This window comes from Colletes gigas, unplaced genomic scaffold, assembly GCF_013123115.1.
Source record: "Colletes gigas isolate AHSC1104 unplaced genomic scaffold, ASM1312311v1 Colletes_gigas_Sc00024, whole genome shotgun sequence".
In the NCBI taxonomy this organism is placed as follows: Eukaryota; Metazoa; Arthropoda; class Insecta; order Hymenoptera; family Colletidae; genus Colletes; species Colletes gigas.
The window spans coordinates 3469897-3490295 of NW_025106653.1; the positions used below are offsets into that span (position 1 = coordinate 3469897).

At 34.3% G+C, this 20399-nt stretch overlaps 5 protein-coding genes across 7 annotated transcripts in view; 4 read left to right on the forward strand and 1 right to left on the reverse strand.

Annotated features, from left to right (window-relative positions):
- The first annotated feature begins 1059 nt into the window (after window positions 1-1059).
- Window positions 1060-2221, forward strand: LOC122401413 (protein lethal(2)essential for life-like). The gene has a single exon (XM_043403517.1). It carries the CDS (start codon window positions 1378-1380, stop codon window positions 2032-2034), a length of 657 nt encoding a protein of 218 aa, XP_043259452.1. The 5' UTR covers window positions 1060-1377; the 3' UTR covers window positions 2035-2221.
- Window positions 2222-3572: 1351 nt separating this feature from the next.
- LOC122401415 (alpha-crystallin A chain-like) lies at window positions 3573-4341 on the forward strand. The gene has a single exon (XM_043403519.1). It carries the CDS (start codon window positions 3707-3709, stop codon window positions 4238-4240), a length of 534 nt encoding a protein of 177 aa, XP_043259454.1. The 5' UTR covers window positions 3573-3706; the 3' UTR covers window positions 4241-4341.
- An 825-nt stretch (window positions 4342-5166) lies between these two features.
- On the forward strand, window positions 5167-6143 carry LOC122401411 (protein lethal(2)essential for life-like). The gene has a single exon (XM_043403516.1). The coding sequence runs from the start codon at window positions 5317-5319 to the stop codon at window positions 5983-5985; it is 669 nt and encodes a 222-aa protein (XP_043259451.1). The 5' UTR covers window positions 5167-5316; the 3' UTR covers window positions 5986-6143.
- Window positions 6144-9072: 2929 nt separating this feature from the next.
- LOC122401392 (protein lethal(2)essential for life-like) lies at window positions 9073-9966 on the forward strand. Its single transcript, XM_043403481.1, has one exon. It carries the CDS (start codon window positions 9208-9210, stop codon window positions 9811-9813), a length of 606 nt encoding a protein of 201 aa, XP_043259416.1. The 5' UTR covers window positions 9073-9207; the 3' UTR covers window positions 9814-9966.
- Window positions 9967-10118: 152 nt separating this feature from the next.
- LOC122401390 (thyroid receptor-interacting protein 11-like) overlaps window positions 10119-20399 on the reverse strand; it is a 74500-nt gene continuing 64219 nt past the window's right edge. For all 3 annotated transcript variants that reach the window (XM_043403478.1, XM_043403480.1, XM_043403479.1), the window contains 9 exons: window positions 19989-20075; window positions 19181-19487; window positions 16261-19119; window positions 15417-15520; window positions 15233-15332; window positions 12254-12335; window positions 11997-12186; window positions 11618-11713; window positions 10119-11528 (listed from right to left, as the gene is read on the reverse strand). In XM_043403478.1, the coding sequence (XP_043259413.1) occupies window positions 11376-11528; window positions 11618-11713; window positions 11997-12186; window positions 12254-12335; window positions 15233-15332; window positions 15417-15520; window positions 16261-19119; window positions 19181-19487; window positions 19989-20075 (3978 nt within the window). In that variant the 3' untranslated portion in view covers window positions 10119-11375. The remainder of the gene's footprint in view (window positions 11529-11617; window positions 11714-11996; window positions 12187-12253; window positions 12336-15232; window positions 15333-15416; window positions 15521-16260; window positions 19120-19180; window positions 19488-19988; window positions 20076-20399) is intronic.

The window sequence follows — 20399 nt, forward strand, 5'->3', positions numbered from 1 at the left end:
TCTTATTTTGGCCTCTAGAATCCACCATTAAAATTTTTCCCAGAGGTGGCCGAACACCCTGTATGAGAGTTCATTTTTTACGATTACAGAATATTTAAATATTTAATAGTCTACCTTACTAATCAAAGTATAATTCATCCAGTTGGATGATGCGTTTAGGTTCAACAATTTGTCGACGTTTCATAAACGTTGTAGTTTGCTTCAAGGCCCGTGGCTCTAGTTTTAGTATTTCACTAGAAGTAATTATAAAAAATCACGGAGAAAGTGATACGGCCACGTATAAGCATTTGTATGATGAGTAATGTATGTGTAAGGAATTCGTGTTAATAATGATCAGTTAGGCGCAGACGCGAGATAAAGATTATTCTGACGTGTTCTGAAGAGTATCTAGAATTATCGAAATGTTTCCAGAAGCGACAGGTTGATGCAATAGGTTGCAAAAAATCGAAAGTACTCGAAAGTTACAAGCAACATACGTGTTGTAATTAAAATTTTCGATTAAAAAAATATACAGTACTATTTTGCAAGTATAAATGTATAACCAGTGACATTGTTTATTATTTTTACAGGGCTTTTAAAATGCATTAGTACTAATTCAGACTAATGATAAGTAATTTGTTATATCACACAAAGTAATTTTTCAAAATAGAAACTCAATTGCAACATTTTCCACGTTTTTAAAATGATTGTTCCAGAATGTCGATTGAAATATTAAAATGTCATGATACGCTTACCAAAAATACGTAAAACAACATATTTTCGCTTCTGAACATCAGGAAAACATACACGCTAATTTAAACCGAGAAGACAATAACAATTTCAAAGTGAAACGAAGAATGATAATAAACAAAGAAATCGTAGTTGATACGTTTTAAAATTAACAATTAATTGCAGTTAAAATTTAAAACGAAGACAAACATTTCGTCATAAAACGAAGACAATGATAGCGTACGAAATCTTGCCCGACAGCGAGTAATCTAACATACAGCGTGAAAAGCGCGAAAAGGTAAACAATTCGCTTTGCAATTGGTCGGAATTTTACGCAAGACACATAATGAAAAAACAAACACGTTAATTAGTTATCGACGTACGTTCGATTAGTTATCAACCAATGAAACAAACACGTCGATTTTATTTTCGTTCTTAGCCCAGAAACTTCTCGATAGTCTGCACAATACAGTCTACGCACTACCACTTTGAAATCGTTCCACATAAATACCCGGCGCGGAGAGCGAAACTTCAGTCACATTTCAGATATCGAAGGGATCGAAGAAGTGCGTATCAACCGAGTATTTCGTACCCAAGCACACGAGTGAAATTTTCGAGTGCAGGAAGAGAAAAAGTAACGTATTCATCGAGTCTCAAGTGAACCGCAAAATGTCGCCAATGTTACCGTTGTTGCTGTCCGCCTGGTGGGCGGAAATGGATCATCCGCACCGTATCATGGATCAAAATTTTGGATTGGGCCTCTACCCTGGCCAAGTGATGTTTCCTAGCGCGATAGACAGTTTCTACCCAGCGAGCAAATCAGCCATTAACTTGTACCACAAACAACTGTCCGATCTGATGCAATATGGCGATACCGGTACTGTGTCTGTCACCGAGGATAAGGACACTTTCAAGGTGATCCTCGATGTGCAGCAATTCAAACCGGATGAAATCACCGTGAAGCTTGCTGGTAAATTCATCGTGGTGGAGGCGAAGCACGAAGAGAAGAAAGACGAACACGGCCTGATCTCGAGGCAGTTTTCGAGAAAATATTTGCTACCCGAAGAAGCGATCACAGACCAGCTGTCATCGAACATCTCGTCGGATGGAATTTTGATGATCACGGCCCCGATGAAACCATCCGAAGAAAAAGAAAACGAACGAACGATCAAGATCGTGCAAACGGGTAAACCTGCTATTCGTATCGACACCACGGAATCATCGACAACCCCTTCCAACACTGTGAATCCGACCACCACCTCCCAGGAATCCAGTAACCGTGAAGAAACGACAGAAGCCACGGATCAACAGACACCTGAGAAATGAGACTTAATCTGCCATATTTCCATTATAATTTATATCTTGTTATTTTTGATACACATTAAGAATTTTTATATTTGATATGTATGATGTTAAACGCTTGCCAGGTCCAATAATAGAGCGTTAGTGTGTTCTCTTTTTTTACGACTTTTAATAAAAAGACTAAATTAACCAAATGTAATTCTTTGATCCTCTGTGCTGCGCCAATGTCTTGTAAGCAGATGGGAAATTTTGTATGATACAAATTTTTTGTTCCATTTTTCTATATTGATTAAAAGTATCACTTTTGCGCTGTAGTTTACCTCGAGCAACAGTATCTTCGTGATAATGCTATCTTGTGTTATTATTATATGTGCTATATGATTACATGGTTTATATTTAGCTTGATAGTATAATACATAATTGAATTGTTCATATTTTCATTAACATTATTGTACTTCTATTCCATGACAGAACGTTATTCATATTAAAAATTTTAATGAGAGATTCTAGAGGCCAAAATAAGACGAAAATCAAGGATACCAATTTGTTGATTGAGGCTTCGTTAAAAAGTTACAGAAACATTTCCGGCCACACGGTATATTTTCGGTAAAGAATTTTTTTCTCGAAAGTACGTAGGAATTCGGGGGTATGTGTATTAATAAAAAATGATTGTAATTAACCCTTGCAGCCAAAAATAATTTTTCCAGAACAATTTGAAATTTCTTAATTTTGTGAAAAAATTTCTCATCTTCTCGAATTTTTTTTTCGAAAGTGCGTAGGTTTTCGGGGGTATGTGTATTAACACAAAATGATTGTAATTAACCCTTGCAACTGAAAATAATTTTTCCAGAACGATTTGAAATTTTTTTTTTCGCCGAACAATTTCAGTACCTCGAATTTTTTTCTCGAAACTGGGTAGGATTTCAGGGGTATGTCTATTCACCAAAAATTATTGTAATTGGCCCTTGCAACCGAAAATAATTTTTCCAGAACGGTTTGAAATTTTTTAATAACTTTTTAACGAAGCCTCAATCAACAAATTAATATTCTTGATTTTCGTCTTACTTTGGCCTCTAGAATCTCCCATTAAAATTTTTCTCAGTGGTGGTCAAACACCTTGTATGTAAAGTGCGAGCAATGGTCACGACTTTTAATATTTTAATTATTTAGAATTATTTTGAATATTTGCAGAAATATTCCTAGATATTGTCGGAATATTTTTGTGCAAAATGAGAAACGTTTGCAACATTCCACCAATATTCTTGTAACATTTCGTGTTGTACGAGTATACCCATTCGAAAAGTTACTCTAAATTAGGACTTTTGAAACATTAAAATCCTCCAATTATATTTGCTATCTCATCCTAGAATTATCTTCCACTAGAATTATTTTCAAGAAAATTCATTGTAGCGTAATGAAAACGCATTCCCATTTCTCGATGCTTCAAGAACTTTCGTTTTGCGCCTGCCTGAAAATTTTCTGAATTCGCAGCCATATTCGATTCAAGCGCCCTCCTTTGAATGCTGCGGTCATGTTCGGAAGTATATCAGTCCGTTGAGAGCAGTCGCATTAACTGTACCGGTGTTTTCTCATAACCTTCGCTGAGCTGTTTCAAAGAAACGGAAGGAAGTGGAGAAGTAACTTCCGTAATAAATAATCATACCAAAGAAGCCAATCCCAATTTCGAAATCTCAAGATGGACATGTTACTACCTTTCCTTATCGCCGGCAAATTGGATGATTTGAATCCAGATCCACAGGATTTCCTTCCGAAACAATTATTCGACATGATGTCGCGAAACGTCGGGGATAGATATCCCATAGCGTATTCCAGACCATGGGGCGACCTATTGCGGGAAGGCAAAGGTGGTTCATCGACCGTGAAAGCCGACAAGGATAAATTTCGCGTAGACCTTGATATGGAGCATTTCGCACCAGAAGAAATTAATGTTAAGGTCGTCGATCGTTTTGTGATTGTCGAGGGGAAACACGAAGAGAAACAGGACGAGCATGGTTGGATCTCCAGGCAATTTTCGAGAAAGTACATGATACCGAAACAATGCGACATTGATCAGGTTATGTCAAAATTTTCTTCGGACGGTGTTCTATCAATCGTCGCCCCACGTAAGCAAGATCAGGTTGAAAGAAAAATCAACATCGAGCGTATCGACAAACCATTTCGCGACATACTGGGAGCAGAAATACAATCAGAGGAGCAAAACATGGAGTAAAATTCTATCACATAACGTTTTCTCATACTTGCATCACATATACATATGCATCTGTGGCACCATCACGGGTATTTAATATTTGACGTAACATTAGTGAAACGCTTTACAATGCATAGCTACATTCATGCATTTTATTTATATTCGAATTGCACCTTTAAGGTGTTTACATTCTTTGATACCTATGGTATTTTTATTTGTCATTTTTATGAATCATTTTCTATTTGAGAATATTTGTATATGCATTCATCGTTTTGTATAATCAAGAAGAAAATTTAGTTTTGTTTGTTCGTCTCTCAATACATTTTATGCAATTAATAAATCGATTACCATAAAAAATGTGTAACATATATGTTTTTGTGTCAGTTTAACAATATCTAATCTGCAGATATTCTTCATTCCAAATGAATATGAAGTCGATATGTAACCGTATGTATCGGACAAAATGTTAACAATTAATTTTTTACTTTTAAACCGATTACAGATATGTACGAGCATTGTTTTTGTATGCTCAGAAGTGTTAATATTAAATAAATAGTTCCTTTTTTTAAACAGTGTGTTACTATTATCACAACGTCGGCTATTCAAAAATTAGCGTATCTCCAAACCACGTTTTACTTGATATGTAGATAGCTATGCGTGATTAATTTTAGACCTAGACGTGCTCTAGACGTTCTATGACCACCGCTCGTTGAGAAACCTGTTTTCAATGTTTAATAACAGTTCCCGCAGTGACATCATGCGATATAGCCGGTCTGTGTTGCGTGGTATTGTACGAGTCTGCGCAAAGAAGCGCTCGTCGATACGAAAAAGACAGCTGTACTCAAGGACAGCTTTCGCGTTTTCCAGACTCTTCTCGAATACACGGTGCTATTGCCCCCACTACTTTGCCTCATGCGCAACGAATACGTATAAAGAGAACTGCGTGGTAGCCAACGGCTGATTCACGTGAGAGCGATAGAACGGTTCAGCTGCGAATAAATCAGCGATTAATAAATTTTACATAACATTAACTTTGAAAGTAAACGTTCAGCAACCTGTTATCAGACAGGACATTTAATTGTTAAAGTAATTACGCAATGTCGCTGTTACCGATATTGTATTCCGATTGGTGGGAACGTTTAGATCGACCTCATCATCTCTGGGATCAGGATTTTGGCTCGATGATAGATCTAAGTGATTTGTTGCGCGATTCGGAACCGTATGATTCCGAACTTCTGCTCTATCGACCTCATAAACTCGCTAGGAATCGTCGCTATCATCCATTTTCAAAGAGCACGCTTAAAAATAAACGAGGCGTATCCACTGTAAAGCCTGACAAGGATAAGTTCGAAGTTACTTTAGATGTGTCGCATTTCACGCCGGAAGAGGTTAATGTTAAAGTGGTAGACCATAACGTTGTTGTTCAAGCGGAACACGAAGAAAGACAGGATGATCAAGGCTGGGTCTCGAGAAAGTTTCTCAGAAAATACATTGTACCATCGCAGTGTGATATCGATCAAGTAGAGTCACATTTGTCGTCTGATGGTATCTTGTCCATCACTGTGCCCAGAAAAAGTCCGTCGAGGACCGAATCAAACGAAAGGGTACTGAAGATACAATATACTGGAAAACCTGCTTTGTCCAATTGCGATGATAAAGTTAACGGCACGCCAGAACCGCAAAAGGAACAACAACCTCAACGAATACAACAGCAGCAGCAATCGCAACATCAACGCGGGCGAAAGGGAACTCCTAAAAATTCATAAATCGTATCTATCACCCTCGTCATTAATTTCATTTTTTATTACTACTATTTCATTCTTTTTTATACTGTAAACACCGATTACAGCATTATAAATGTTGTAATGACATTTATTAATACTTATAATATAACCTAGAGCATTTAAACTTATCCTCAGACGTGTAAAACATGTTCCTAATTGCTTTTTCATATTCGTTCTTTTTAAAATTATTTGTTATAATGTAATACGTATAATCGATGTAAAATAAGCAATACATTATTTGTAATACATAGTGTTTCGTATTGCATAAAAGTACAAATGTCACAGAATTTTGTATAATTCATTCTATAAAAAATAAATTGTTTTTCTGATTCAAACAATGTATTCACTGTTCGTGTACCTCTTCTTTTTCCTACAAAAATTAATTTTTAAATAGTCTGCTATGATTATATTACTCGAATATTTAATTTGCTAAAATTAAATGTAAAATTTCTAATTCGCGCCTTTTCTTAACACGATATTGGTATACTTTTTAAAACATTTTTGAATCGTAGAATAAAGTAAATTTAATAAAAATTAATACATTTTGTTATCTTGTTAAAAATAGTTCAAACTGTAAATAGGCATATCTAGAATTATCGGGAGTGCAATGACTTGTAGGATAAACATAAATTCAGTATGTGGGCTTGCAGCCAACATGAGTAAGTTGGCAGCTTAGAAGCCCCCAGAAAGATCGATTTTACACCGCGGTGTAAAAATAGAAATTATCTAGATAGAGTATATTGATGTAATAGTGAACAAAGTTGTACGTTGTACCTTTAGACAGACATTCATAACATAAACGTGTTTCGTTAATATTATTAACTCAAGATATGTAAATTCTTGCCAGTTATCGATCTTTGTGGAACAGGTTTTATTTGAAGTGAAGTTGTTTGGCTTGGGAAATGGCAAATCAATACTGCTGAAATACTGTTTTCGTCTGGCAAGGTTAAAGTAAAGTAGACATTAACTGGAATGGACTATATATGTAGATAATTGGCTAATTTAATTTATGATTTCAATAAATTGTAATGTATATTTAGAATTGACGAAAATATAGAACAAAACGTAATTTTTCGTTAACACACAATTACGTAAAATTAGATAACAATAGTATTATGTTATTTATATTAATTAGACTGAATCCGTGAAACCTGATGGAAACAAATACACGTGATCATATGTGCTGTTTCATTGTGGTGCTACCTTTTGTTTGAGAACGTAATAAAATACGCAATATATGTATACATACGCATATGTGCGTCTTGAGAGACAACGGACAACCGTCCGTTGGATGTGACTAAGGTCACGAATATTCCTACGTCGAATGCCAAGAAAATATATCTATATTTCAAGATCGTACGAGTGTTTTGAAATTTTAACTGCACAATTCATTGATATATGTATAACCCCCATGTGTTTGTCAATGTACACTTTTAACAGTATCAAATAACAAAGTACTATATAAATTCTTGAAAATGTATAAATATATGTATATTTATATATTTACGAAGTATTTCAATTATTTTGAATAAAATCAATTCCATAATTATTTTAACTTCATGCTTGTTTTTAAATTTACAAGTTACAGTGTCCAATATGCAACATGAAACGATTTAAAAACGTTTATTTTTATTTCGAATGTCTAATAACTTCTTTTTCGAATAATTATTCTCATAATTTGAACTTTTCATATATTACGTTATTATTATAAAAAGATACACCCATCGATTCATTTTACTCGTTGGAATAATGCAGAGAAGCGTAGAATTTTCCGGAAACGCTGTCAAATCATTGGCCTATTATTAAACAATTACTAACGACGATTTATTTTCAACAATTTATATATTTATATTCAAATGAATTCATAGAATTTGATCTTTCCAAATATTACGTTACTATTATAAAAAGATACTTCTCGTGATTCATCCTGCTCAATGGAACAATGTAGAAAAGTGTAGAATTTTGTGGAAGTGCTGCAAAATCATAGACTATTAATAGACAAACACTAACAACAAACAATTTTCTATAATTATACATACATTGACGTAACACTAATGCACGTATGTCACAATAATAAATAATTACGCTAATTATAAAAAGAAATCAAACTATTTTCCAAATTTTTTTTCATAATGTACAATAATCAATAATTAAAAGTCAAAACAGAACAGTAATATTGTTAGTCGGCTATCGAGAATATTCTTACAATAACATATCAGTCTCGATGTTTTAATGATAAGATAAACGAGTAATAAAAAAATTACTCTTTTAATTTTGAAGATAATGAAAGCTTAAAATTTTACTTGTATTTCTATATACATATAATAATAGATTGAAACACGATTGTGCATTTAATTAATTAATACATAGATATGTGATTTTATAAGCGTATAATCACAGGAAGTTCGAATCGAACCGCACCCAATGACGTACGTAAATACTATTCTGACATATGCACTAAATTTAGGGAATAAATATCGCGTATTTTACAATGATGCTACTGATTAGGATACTTTCTGAAATGCAAGATATTGGTTATATTAAATTTGGCTTTCTTTTTGTTAACTAAATAAATGTTAATCTAAGACAAAATAGGAAATAATATTATTGGGTATGTTTAAAAATATATTTGTGAAACGATATAATTCGATTGAAAATTATCACGGAAAAGTATTGCGAAATGCTGACAAATAATAATGTCAATATTTCTTTGTTTAAAAAAAAAATAAGAATAATAAATGGTCTCTTTTCAGTACAAAAATATATCTCAAAATAAAGTATGTGTCACTGTAAACAAAAGTAATCATTTTCGGTAATGTACGATATTAATACGCCGAGAACATTGCGTTTGCGTAGTACGAAATTTCGTTCGATCGCATATTTATAATATAAATACTCATTTGTTATACGAATACTTACGATAATAACAATTTTAAAATGGTTTGTATGCCAAAAATAATTCGTGATTAATAAAATCGAGAATATTCTCGAAAATACACGTACGTAGGTACGGAACGTTCTGGAAACTACTCATCGCCAACTGGTGCCGGTATAAATACGCGAGCTGCGATGCGTAGCAACAGTATACTGAAAACGATCGTGAGAGAAACATCTGAAGTACAAGTGCCGAAAGCAAATTATTTATAAGAGATTCGCGAAGAATCAGTTGTTTGACGTAAAAGTATCAAGTAATTCAGTGAAAAAATGGCTCTGATTCCACTGTTGTTCTCTGACTGGTGGGAAGATCTGGACCGGCCTCATCGTCTTTTTGACCAGAATTTTGGTTTGGGATTACACCCTGAGCAATTGCTGAACGCGAACATTCTCGACCAATATATGGTGCCCAGACAAGCGGATAGAAGATTGATGATGAGAGATCCGTTGTTGAGATACTACAGACCGTGGGGCGAACTCCTGCGAAAAGGCGAGGGCGGAGGCACGTCCACCGTCAAGGCAGATAAAGATAAATTCCAGGTGGTCCTGGATGTTCAGCAATTCAAACCGGATGAAATTAACGTCAAGGTCGTCGACAAATGTGTCATTGTCGAGGGCAAACACGAAGAAAAGCAAGACGAACATGGATGGATTTCGAGGCAATTTGTCAGGAAATATTTGATTCCTGAACAATGCGACATGGACCAAGTAGCATCTAGTTTATCGTCCGACGGTGTACTTAGTATCACCGCACCTAGAAAAGAAAAACCACAAGTTGAAGGCGAGAGAGTTATCTCTATTGAAAAGACCGGCAAGCCAGCGTTGAAGGAATCTCAGGAGGAGAAGAAAGAAGAGAAGAAGGAGGAAGAAAAGTAGACTTCAAATATGCAAAATTTATAATCTACTATATTTCGTGTTCCTATTTCCATACTCATGTACTTTCCAAATCCTTTTATCAGTATGTCATATTTCGATTTTTGTAAATTGTAGTTTAAGAATTTTGTTTTAAATAAAACTCATAAATTTAAATGTCGACTTAATTAGACTCCTCATCTTTCAATTAGGTAATGTGTACCAGGTTTAAAACATAATTCTTTATTTGCAAAAGCTCTGACACATTTTTAGATTATGTAACTTGGTAAATTATTTTTAGTATACTGCAAATGTGTATACATATCTGTAGAAATTGTGTAATTTTTGGATTTGAAACTGTTAAATTTTGCCCAAAAATAAATTTAGAGAACAAAGAGAGCTAATATTTGGTAATTTTTAGTAATGTTAAGTTCATATAACAAAGATTGCCACCTTAATGGAAATTCTATAAAAAGAAAGCAAAATTTTACAGTAAGAGACCTGTATTTATATATTATATATTTTAGTGAATGCCCATATCTATAAATCTATAGATGAAAAGACTGCATGTATTTGAAATTCGCATGAAAAATTATAGTTTATACAATGGAAGCACTTACAACATTTAATTGTAAATTTGTTACATATTTATTGCTAGCCCACCATTTCGTGTCTATTTTCAGTTACATTATTTGTTTTATATACATTTGATGCAAAACTAAAAGACCTAGCTTAACAATGTTACCTTACAGAGTATTATAACATTTAAGACTACAAGAATATAAATACAGCCTGCATTTTACTGTGTATAAATTTAAAGTTAGATTATATTAAATCTGTGACATTTTAATTTCATAAGTAAACTGAAAGATACTTGAATGTGTAGCACAAAATATGGATACAAATATTTAATACTGTAAATACACGTTATTTTTGGGGGTCCTGTGAAAGAGATGGAAATTTAAGGATAGGGAAGCGTATAAGGCAAGCATAAGGCATCCTAGCCCTAGCAGACCCTGTCTTAAATGCCGGAATATTGGGAGTCGGTCGAGTGCTTGCGAGAGGAAAAGCGAATACGGGAAGCGATGGACCCCACAATGATTTACTATTTCATTCGTTGTGATTTTAGGTAACATATTTGATGTTAATGTTTCTGATTAAACCAGTATAGTCGTAGATTATTTTTCAAATTGACAGAAATTTTATACGAGGACTACTATATTACAAGATTATTGTCAGCAAGAAAAATTGAGTTTTTAAATAAAGATTAAATATTTGTATTATAACCATCGCAACATATTAAAATAAGATTTTTTAAATTCAGGTTACCGTCTTATACACAAAAATCAATTTTAAAAAAATAATGTGTCATTCTAATTCTGGGAACGATTGTTACTGCCAATAATTTGTCGGTATATATTATATCTTTTTTCTTCTAGAGAAACACAACGAATTTGTTTTTATTTTTTAATCGTATTTTTACGTTCTTATTCAATAAAATTCGGTATTTAAATTATTCTTTAAACGTTCCTTTTCATTATAGTCTGGAGATTTACAAAGCACAAATTATATTGGAAGTTTTAATATCAGCTATCCTTCAGCACTTCTTTTAAAATAGAACCCGTATTTCTGGCTGGAACAAAGTCCGGGAATGTTGGAAGATTTACATTAGAAAGTAGTAAAGTAGATTGGGTCGATGATGTTGAATGTTGTCTACTGTGGCCAGGTCTTGGTAAAGACTGCACATAGATGAATGAAAAAAGAATAAATATTAGAATATAGGATTTTGTAAAATATATATATAGGTATATGACACGAATATTCTTACCGATGTTTGAATTGGTAGTGCAGGTAATTGTGGTTTAGGTTTTGATTCACTTTCCAGGAACCTTACGAACGCGGCTGATAGGGATGTATCTTGATCCTGGAAAATATAATTATATATATAATAATATAGTTACAACAAAAAAATATGTTTATACGATATGTAAGAAGTATAAAATATATACAATTCAATTTTAACAAAAAAATTAACAGTATCGAGATAATATCGATTCCACGTCACAATTCCACCAATTCGATATCTCGAATGCTACTGCAATCGGTTTAAAATCCGTGAACGTGTTTAACGGGCAGTGATTTCATGAATTCCTTTTGAGTCAAGTGTATTTAATTATAAACGGAGTTATCAAGAAAAATTTGTTTACCTTATTAACTACGGTAGACCCGCTACTTAAACGCGGGAACCAACTATTTTGCGTGGTCGCGTTGCTCAAACCAACTTTTTCTTTTTCTACATCACTGAACTCCAAAATTGTAGAGAACACTCTGAGCACCGAAGATTTGTCCGCTGCCGATGACGACAGGTAACTCAAGAAAAGATTTTTAACGAGAGTTCTGAAAAATTAAACGCTTTTTCACAATTACTGTCGATTTTCTATAATGGAATTAATAGGCGACTAACTTATCGATTTGTCCCTCTTCGCTTTCTTTCGCTTCTTCTATTCTGTGATTAGCGGTATTTACAAGATTCGTCAATCGGTCCACTATAAGAAAATAATAAAAGATATAAGAAACACAGTTATAAATACAAAGGATAATAAATATCGTAAGAGAATAAGTTTTATGGCATTGTCAATTTGATAATGGGCTTGCAAATGGAATTCAAGTAGAATTATTAACTATTTAAGGAAGTTTAGTATTTTGTATGTTTCATTTTTGTACATGTGCATTCCAGCGTTGTAAAGTTGGCAGACTCGAAGGTTGAAAAGACATGAGCGTAAGTATAACACAAGTACTGGTTGTCTGAATATCACACCAGTACCTGATGTAATACTCACACCCATGTCTTGATTGCTCATGCTGCATTCTTCATTTATCATGCCATACTAGCAAACTAATTTTCACGCATGCCACTAGAAGTAAGAAAGCTATATTAATATAGTAATAAGTACTTTAGTATGTTACAATATAATAATACAATTAGTATGTTATAATCATATAAACCATTACATTGGAATACAATAGTTGCTTTATTATAGTTTCATAACAAGATGATATTTTGTTTCATGTATTAAAATAATTTTTCGTCAAATATAATAAAGCATAAAATACTTTCATTTATATAAAATATGACATTGGATACGCAAAATAAAAGAAGTGGTCATTTTAAATTTGATTGTAGATTGGTACAAAAATAAAATAAATTAAAGATTAGTTATACAAAATAGAATAAAATAAAATAAAAGTATACATTATATTGTAGATAGCAAAATGAAAGTTTTTAATTACATGCTTTCATCCTTGTAGGATAATGGTAACGGGTGGGAAACCCCACGAGGTAATATGAGCTTTTACAATTTTCACGCTCACAGTTACCGCATGAGATTACCCACTCTAACGTTACCAAATTCTATGTATGTATGGTTTTATATATTTCTTTTCCTTATAGAATGTGTTATGTGTTATCCTAATATATATATATATATTGAATTAAAAATCTTGTTTTATTAGTGAAATGCTTAACAAACTTAATAGTAAAATTATTATATTCACAATATTATAGTGCCCATAGCAAAAATGATGTAAATACATAGCTCTTTTATACCTGAATAACAAACTTATAAGTCACATGATGTAGATACAATTAAAGTGATTATACAATTGAGTACACATGCGATCATACGTATAATTTAATAGTTTAACTGTAGGTTATAGTAATGTTGCAACTCATTGTAACTAGTATTTTGTTTCAAGGACTGGTCATGATATTGCCTGTCATATTGCTCTTAGATTGTATGTGCACCAATAACTCAATTGCATAAATTGCAAGATCAAACAAATCATCAAGTGCAAAAGAAGTATAAAAAGAATTAGTGACAATGTTTATAATGATACGAACAAAAAGTTATGATGTATCAAATTGGAAAAAAGTAATCTTACATAGATATAGAAATATATACAGTTAAGTTTTTTTTGTTTGTTTCTTATTTTTTAATAGTACTTTATTTAAAAGGTCAAGAATTTTTATGTAGAAATATGAAAAAAAGATAGTACCAGCACCAGTGGCAATGCATGAGCCAACGAAGATGTGATTTAGTGTGCTAAGGCGACGATCCAGTTCGTAGCCGGATACCAGCAAGAATCCTGAGCTATTGTCAAAAATCCCAGAATTACCAGCTGATATTTGACTACGTAACCGGAGTTTCTATATGTTTGCTTTTGCAGATTAGTCACAGATCACACTCAAACTAGTAATTATAGAATGGGATTCAACCATTTCACCAGTGGATAAATTATAATTAGAGTGTGTGATATTTGGCATGTCGATTCATAGCAAGCTATTACAGCACCAGATTCTTTTCCATCATTTAATCGAATGTGCTTTCCTACTTTATACATAAAAAGGAGTTAGCAGTATTTTTAGGAATAATTAATATTAATATCTACATTTTCTTGCATTATTCATAGCACCATACCAGTAATAGTAATGATGCAATGTTTGTTGTGTGATTATACATACAAGATAACCCACTACTGCATGAATTTTATTTTATCTTTTGAAAAAGACATTACTTTTTGGTTGTTTGTATATGCATGAAGTAATTGATGTTCGAATCAAACAATGAGCAGCTGAACCTACAGAAAATTTTCTAAAAATTTTCTCTACGAATTTTATGGGAATTATTTTTTTTGCGTTCCTGATCGGCTACAGTATGCAGTAGAGGGTTAATATATTCACCAATGATCACAAAAGATCACAAAGTGTTTTTAATTTAGTCTAAATACAATACGCTTTACATGATCAAATTGAATAAAATATAAATGTTTTTAAGAATTTTCTTAAAAAATATTTTTCACATAAGAATAATTCACTTACAAGGAAAATTCAATTGTATCATAAAATATAAAAATAATAAACACATGTGTAAAAAAAATTGTAATACAGTAAAATAGTGAATTATTCTCAACATGATAGCATTCAATATCTATTGTCATTCAGCAATTTACGTTGTAAAGTTCAATAATTAAGCAATCTATAAATTATTTTAAATATTTCTGGCTTCTTGGTTTTTTTTTAAATTTATAATATGATATAAGTCGCATTAAAAATAACACACAAACCCCGAATATATATGTATATAGTATATATAACCACACCAAATAAGCACATACACATATTATTTACTTACGTTTAGCAAAAGTTCACGCAAATGACCTAATATAACGTATTCAAACATGTAAAACCTGTATAACAATTGTTTGTGAATTAAAAAGTATCGATTTATTTCATAAACATATTAAGACTCTATAACGTTGTTTTTGATAAAATATAATGATTTACGAAATATTTTAATTGCGAAAAAATGCTAATCATGCGAAAGGTAAAAGGAGCAAGATGCAGGCAAAAATAAAATTCTATAATAATTATTAAATCGGGTACCTTCTTGGTTCAGTTGCTCGATTCGTTCTGTCTTTTTATCAAGTTGTTCGCTTAATCTGGACGCCGCTTGCAAGCATTCTTTAGCTTCAGCTAATTGCTCCTGTAAATAGATATGAAATGTAATGTAGAATTATTTCTTATGTAATTTAATATTTATAATTTATAAACAACTATGTAAATCTACCTTCAGACTGGTAACATCATTGACTAGCTCTTCTTGTTTCTTATACGAATCGTTTAGCTTAGCTTGAAGTCTTTCCATTGCTGCTTTGATGTCTCTTTCCTTATCTGAAATAAGAGTCATGTACATTATAAGTTTAATTATTTACAATAAGTATAAAATATATGATTCTGATGAAGCAATCGAAACGATAAAATTTGTAAATATGCAAGAATTTTTTGCGTGAGAATCCAAAGGGAAAAATTTTAATCGAAGATTCTAGAGGTCAAAATAAGACGAAAATCAAGGATACTAATTTGTTGATCGAGGCTTCGTTAAAAAGTTATAGAAACATTTTCGGCCACACAGTATATTTTCGGTAAAGAATTTTTTTCTCGAAAGTGAGTAGGATTTCGGGGGTATGCCTGTTCACCAAAAATGATTGTAATTGAACCCCGCAACCGAAAACAATTTTTCTAAAACGATTTGAAATTTCTTTTTTCCGTCGCAAAATTTCACAACTTCTCGAATTTTTTTCTCGAAGATGGGTAGGATTTCGGGGATATGTCTATTCACCAAAAATGATTGTAATTGAACCCCGCAACCGAAAACAATTTTTCCAGAACGATTTGAAATTTTTTAATTTCGCCGAAAAATTTCAGCATTTACTCGAATTTTTTTCTCGAAAGTGCGTAGGATTTCGGTGGTATGTACATTAACAAAAAATGATTGTAATTGATTCCTGCAACTAAAAATAATTTTTTCGTGAATGATTTGAAATTTTTTAATTTAATTTTTTAATAACTTTTTAACTAAGTTTCCCATTAAAATTTTTCCCAGGGGGTGGCCAAACACCCTGTGTATTTACCTCGTTGAAACTGTTCTAAAACAAACTGCAGATTAGTTAGAGATGCAGCTTGCGATAATATCGTGTCTTCAGCAGTGGACAACTTGTTTTGTATTTCATCTCTTTGTTGAATTATCAGTGTTATTTGTTGTTGCAAAGTTTCCACCTGTTGATTCGCTCTAATATTAGCCGACGTATAAGCGGTGGAGCTAGATTTTACTTTTTCTTCAGCCTGCAGCAATTTTGCTTCTAATTCGTTCCGCGTCTCTTCGGCGATCAGAGCTTCCTCCGTGTAAGTGGACTCTATTTCAACCAAATGCGTTCGTAGCCTTTCCAATTCCTTTGCAGCATTCGCCTCTTTATTTTGGCTTTCGGTAAACTGATGCTGCAGCATCCTGTTATTAGATTGCTCCTGAATTAAACTTGCCTCCAACGCGTTACACTTTTCGTTAAGGAGCGCGATTTCTGCTATCTGCTTGGAATGCTCGACGATTCCGCAGGTTTCATTGGCGACACTATTTTCGGTGTGTTTCAAACGCTGTTGAGCTACCTGCAATTCGTTCTTCGCCCACAAAAGTTCCGCGTTCGTTTCCGTCAATCGAGATAAATCTATTTCTTTCTCCGATACCAAATTTTGGATTTTCGACGCTTGCTCTGTCAAGAGTTGCGTCAGCCTTTGAATTTCACCATGATACTGTAAGCTCTCGTTGTGCTTGACAGTAACAAGTTTTACGAGTTCGTCCCTTTCGTTCTTTATAGTCGCGAAGTTGTCTGACATTTCTGCATTACTTTTGGCAAGGTCCAGCGTTGCTTTTAAATTATTAATTTCTTCATCCTTCTTACTAACAAGATGGGATAAACTTTCTATCGTCTGCTTCGCCATATCGGTCGATTCCTTGTTACTCTCAATGATACTTTGTAATTTCTTTTGCGATTCTATGATTTCCGCCATTAGTTTGTCGTTATTAATTTTCAAGGCATCGTTTTCTCGCGTCTTTTCTTCTAACAGGTCTATAATCTGTTGTTTCTCATTATCACAGTTATTTCCGTTTGGATGATTTACCAGTTCCCTGTTCTGCGTTTGCATAAGCTTATCTTGAATCGATTCGTTCAGACTAATTAAACTTTTATTTTCCTCCATTAATTTAGCGAAATGTTCCTGTAAAGCTATTAGTGCTTTCTCCTTCTCGCGTAACGTTTCCACTTCTTTTACTAATTTACTATAATCGTTCTCTATGGAATTTAGCCTTTCAATAGTTAATTTTGTACGATCCAATTCATTCTTTAGTTCTTCCTGTTTTATCACTTTGTTCTGAAGATTTTCATTCTGCAGCCGAAGTTGCTCAGCTTTCACATTTACAGACGAGAACTCGTTCTCTAATTTTGTGTATCTTCCTTCCGACTCGCGTAATTGTTCCTTAAGTTCACTTAATTCTTTCTCCTTGTTTGCCTCTATCTCTTTCAATTCTATCTGTTCTTGTTCGAGCAAAGATTTCTCTGTATTTACCAAGTCTATCTTATCATTGGACTCATCCTGAATGGCAGTTAATTGCTCCAACAACGAATTCTTTTCCTTCATTAAATTTTCATTATCTTGATTTAATTTCGTTATATGACTTTCCTTCGTATCTATCTGATTAAACGCCTCGTCCAATTCTTTCCGCATATTCAATATATCATATTCCAAATCGTCTTTCTCGCGGTTGACTCTGCCAAGCTGTTCCTGCAGCTCCTGCAACACGTTATTTTCCCTTTCCAAATTTATTTCAGACCACTTCGACGCTCCCATCTCCAGCTGCTTGATTCTCTGATACAATTCCTCGTTCTCCTTTTGCACTCCATCTTTCGTTTCCTGCAAAAGCGCCAAACTATTTTCCAACTGTTTCCTATTCGCTATCGACGTCTTCAGTTCCCGTTTCACGTTTTCGAGTTCGAGTTTCAGCTCCTCGATGAACTCGATGTTCTCGTCCAATCCTTTACACTTCTCCAACGACATTCTAAGCTGCTCTTGCGTTTCCTTCCCCGTGTTCTCCAGCACATCGATCTTCCTTCGTAGCTCGTCATTCTCATCCAACGTTGTGTGCAACCTGTTATTCAGATTCTCCACCGCGCTGTCCGTCTCCTCGACACCTTCCGGTATGTCTTCTAATCTAGTTAGCTTTCTATTTTTAGACGCAGTTCCTTGATGCCCTTGATTCTCTAATCGTATTTCGATCATACCGCCTCCACCCAGCTTTGCATTTTCCCTTCTCAGCGCGGTGTTCTTCGTTTGAAGCCGCTTCACCTGCTCGTGCAGTGATTCCGTTTCCGACTCCAGCCAGGCGACGCGTTCCTCGCTCGCCTCCGGTATGGACGGTAAATTCAATTTTAAATCCTGAATCTCCAGTAATAGCGAGTCGTTGTGTATCTGCATATCGTAGCAGGCGTCTTGCAAATAGTCCTTCGCCTCCACGGCCTCCTTCAGTTTTCGGTTCAGCTCCATCACCGTTTTCTCCAAAACGTCCCTTTTCCATTTCGCGTCCACGTATTGCTTCGCGACAGCCTCGAAGATCGACACGCCGGGCTCCGTTTCCACGAAAGTGTTCTTCAAAATCTCCTGTACCCTCGCGGTCACCACGTCGATATCGTTCTTATCGTTCCTCTCTTCGTTCGTTTCAGGAACATCGGTTTGAACGAGCCTGTCCTCGATCGCCACGCGTGCAGTCTGCACAGGAAGAGACACAGTCTCGACCTGGACGCGATTCACGGTGCTCGTGAGCCTATCTTCCAACTGGACGACCTTATCCTGAGCCTGGTTGTAGTCCACGTAAAGCTGCTCGTACGCGTTCTGAAGGCACTGGTGCTTTTTCTCGATCTCCTCCTTCAGAGACAGCAGCTTCTCTGGAAGTTTAAACCAATGGTTAACGAGTCTGCAATATATTTACAAAATTCACGGGCTTACCTATCGACTCCTCGTGCTGCTGATCCAATTGCTCGACGCTCGAGAACAATCTTTTATTTTCTTCCTGAAGCTCCTCGATTTTCTTGTACAGTTCCGATTCTCTGTTGTTGGAAGCCTCGATGAAGCCATCGTGTCGCTTGTGGAGGTCGCCGTACTTCTCGTTCTCGGTCTCCAAAGCTTTCAACGCGTTCCTGACCAGGTCTAGCTTCTCGAGGGAATTTAATTTGGACAGCACGGTACGGAAGTCGTTGATCAAGGCCATTTCATCCAATTGCATGCGTTTCGTGTTCCTTTCCGCCTCTCGGTTCTAATCAGTTATCGAACAGTGTTTTCTGCATTATTTGTAACAAGCCTGACCGAAGAGCTGATTTCCAAGAACGACTTAAAGTGTCCCTCTTCATCGATCAATTGTTTCTTAACACAATTATGGTGTGTTCATTTGTACGAAAGAAATTAAAACGGTAGATATTTGAAGAAATGTGCAATACAATGGAAATAAATGTTTATTCGTTCTCTTATAGAAAATTATAGTAAATTTGCAGAAATTCAGTCGAATCAACTTTTATTAGAATTTACGAATGGGTCATTTTGACCTGTTCGGTAATTTTAGTGTTAATAATTCTTACTCGAATTGTTCGAGTGTTTTATGATTTCCGTTAAAAAATAAAAATGGAAACGTTTGAAATTTCAAAGTTGAAATAATTAAAAGAAAATTTTGATCTTCTCTTATCCGTATTACTTGGACATTTATTCGTTCCGTTAATAAGCTCTTCAATTTTCTTTTCTTATCGAGAAAGCATTATTGTACCTTCTCTTCCATTTGTATTATTCGATTCACCATGTCCTGCTTGGCCCTCAAGAACTCTACTTTCTGATGTCCTTCGGTGGGCTCGTCCTTTAAGAATTATTAATAGCTAATAAGAAACCTTGGTAAAAAGTTTGATTTGATAGATTCTTTGTAAATTCATTTACATCTGTCGTTGCACGGTTTAGAGGAATTGTGGTTACAGGTTCATCACGTTGCGTACGTACGTGTCTATTTCGATCAATGAAATGGCAGTGATACGATTGATTAAAGATAACGTGTAATTACATGTGTCCTCACGTGTATGTGTGCGTGAAACGGTCGCCGGTGGGCAGTTAAAATTAAACGCAATTATCTCGAAACAATTGCGACGGTGATTAAGTCCTTTATGTTTAGTGGGTCAGAGGAAACAAT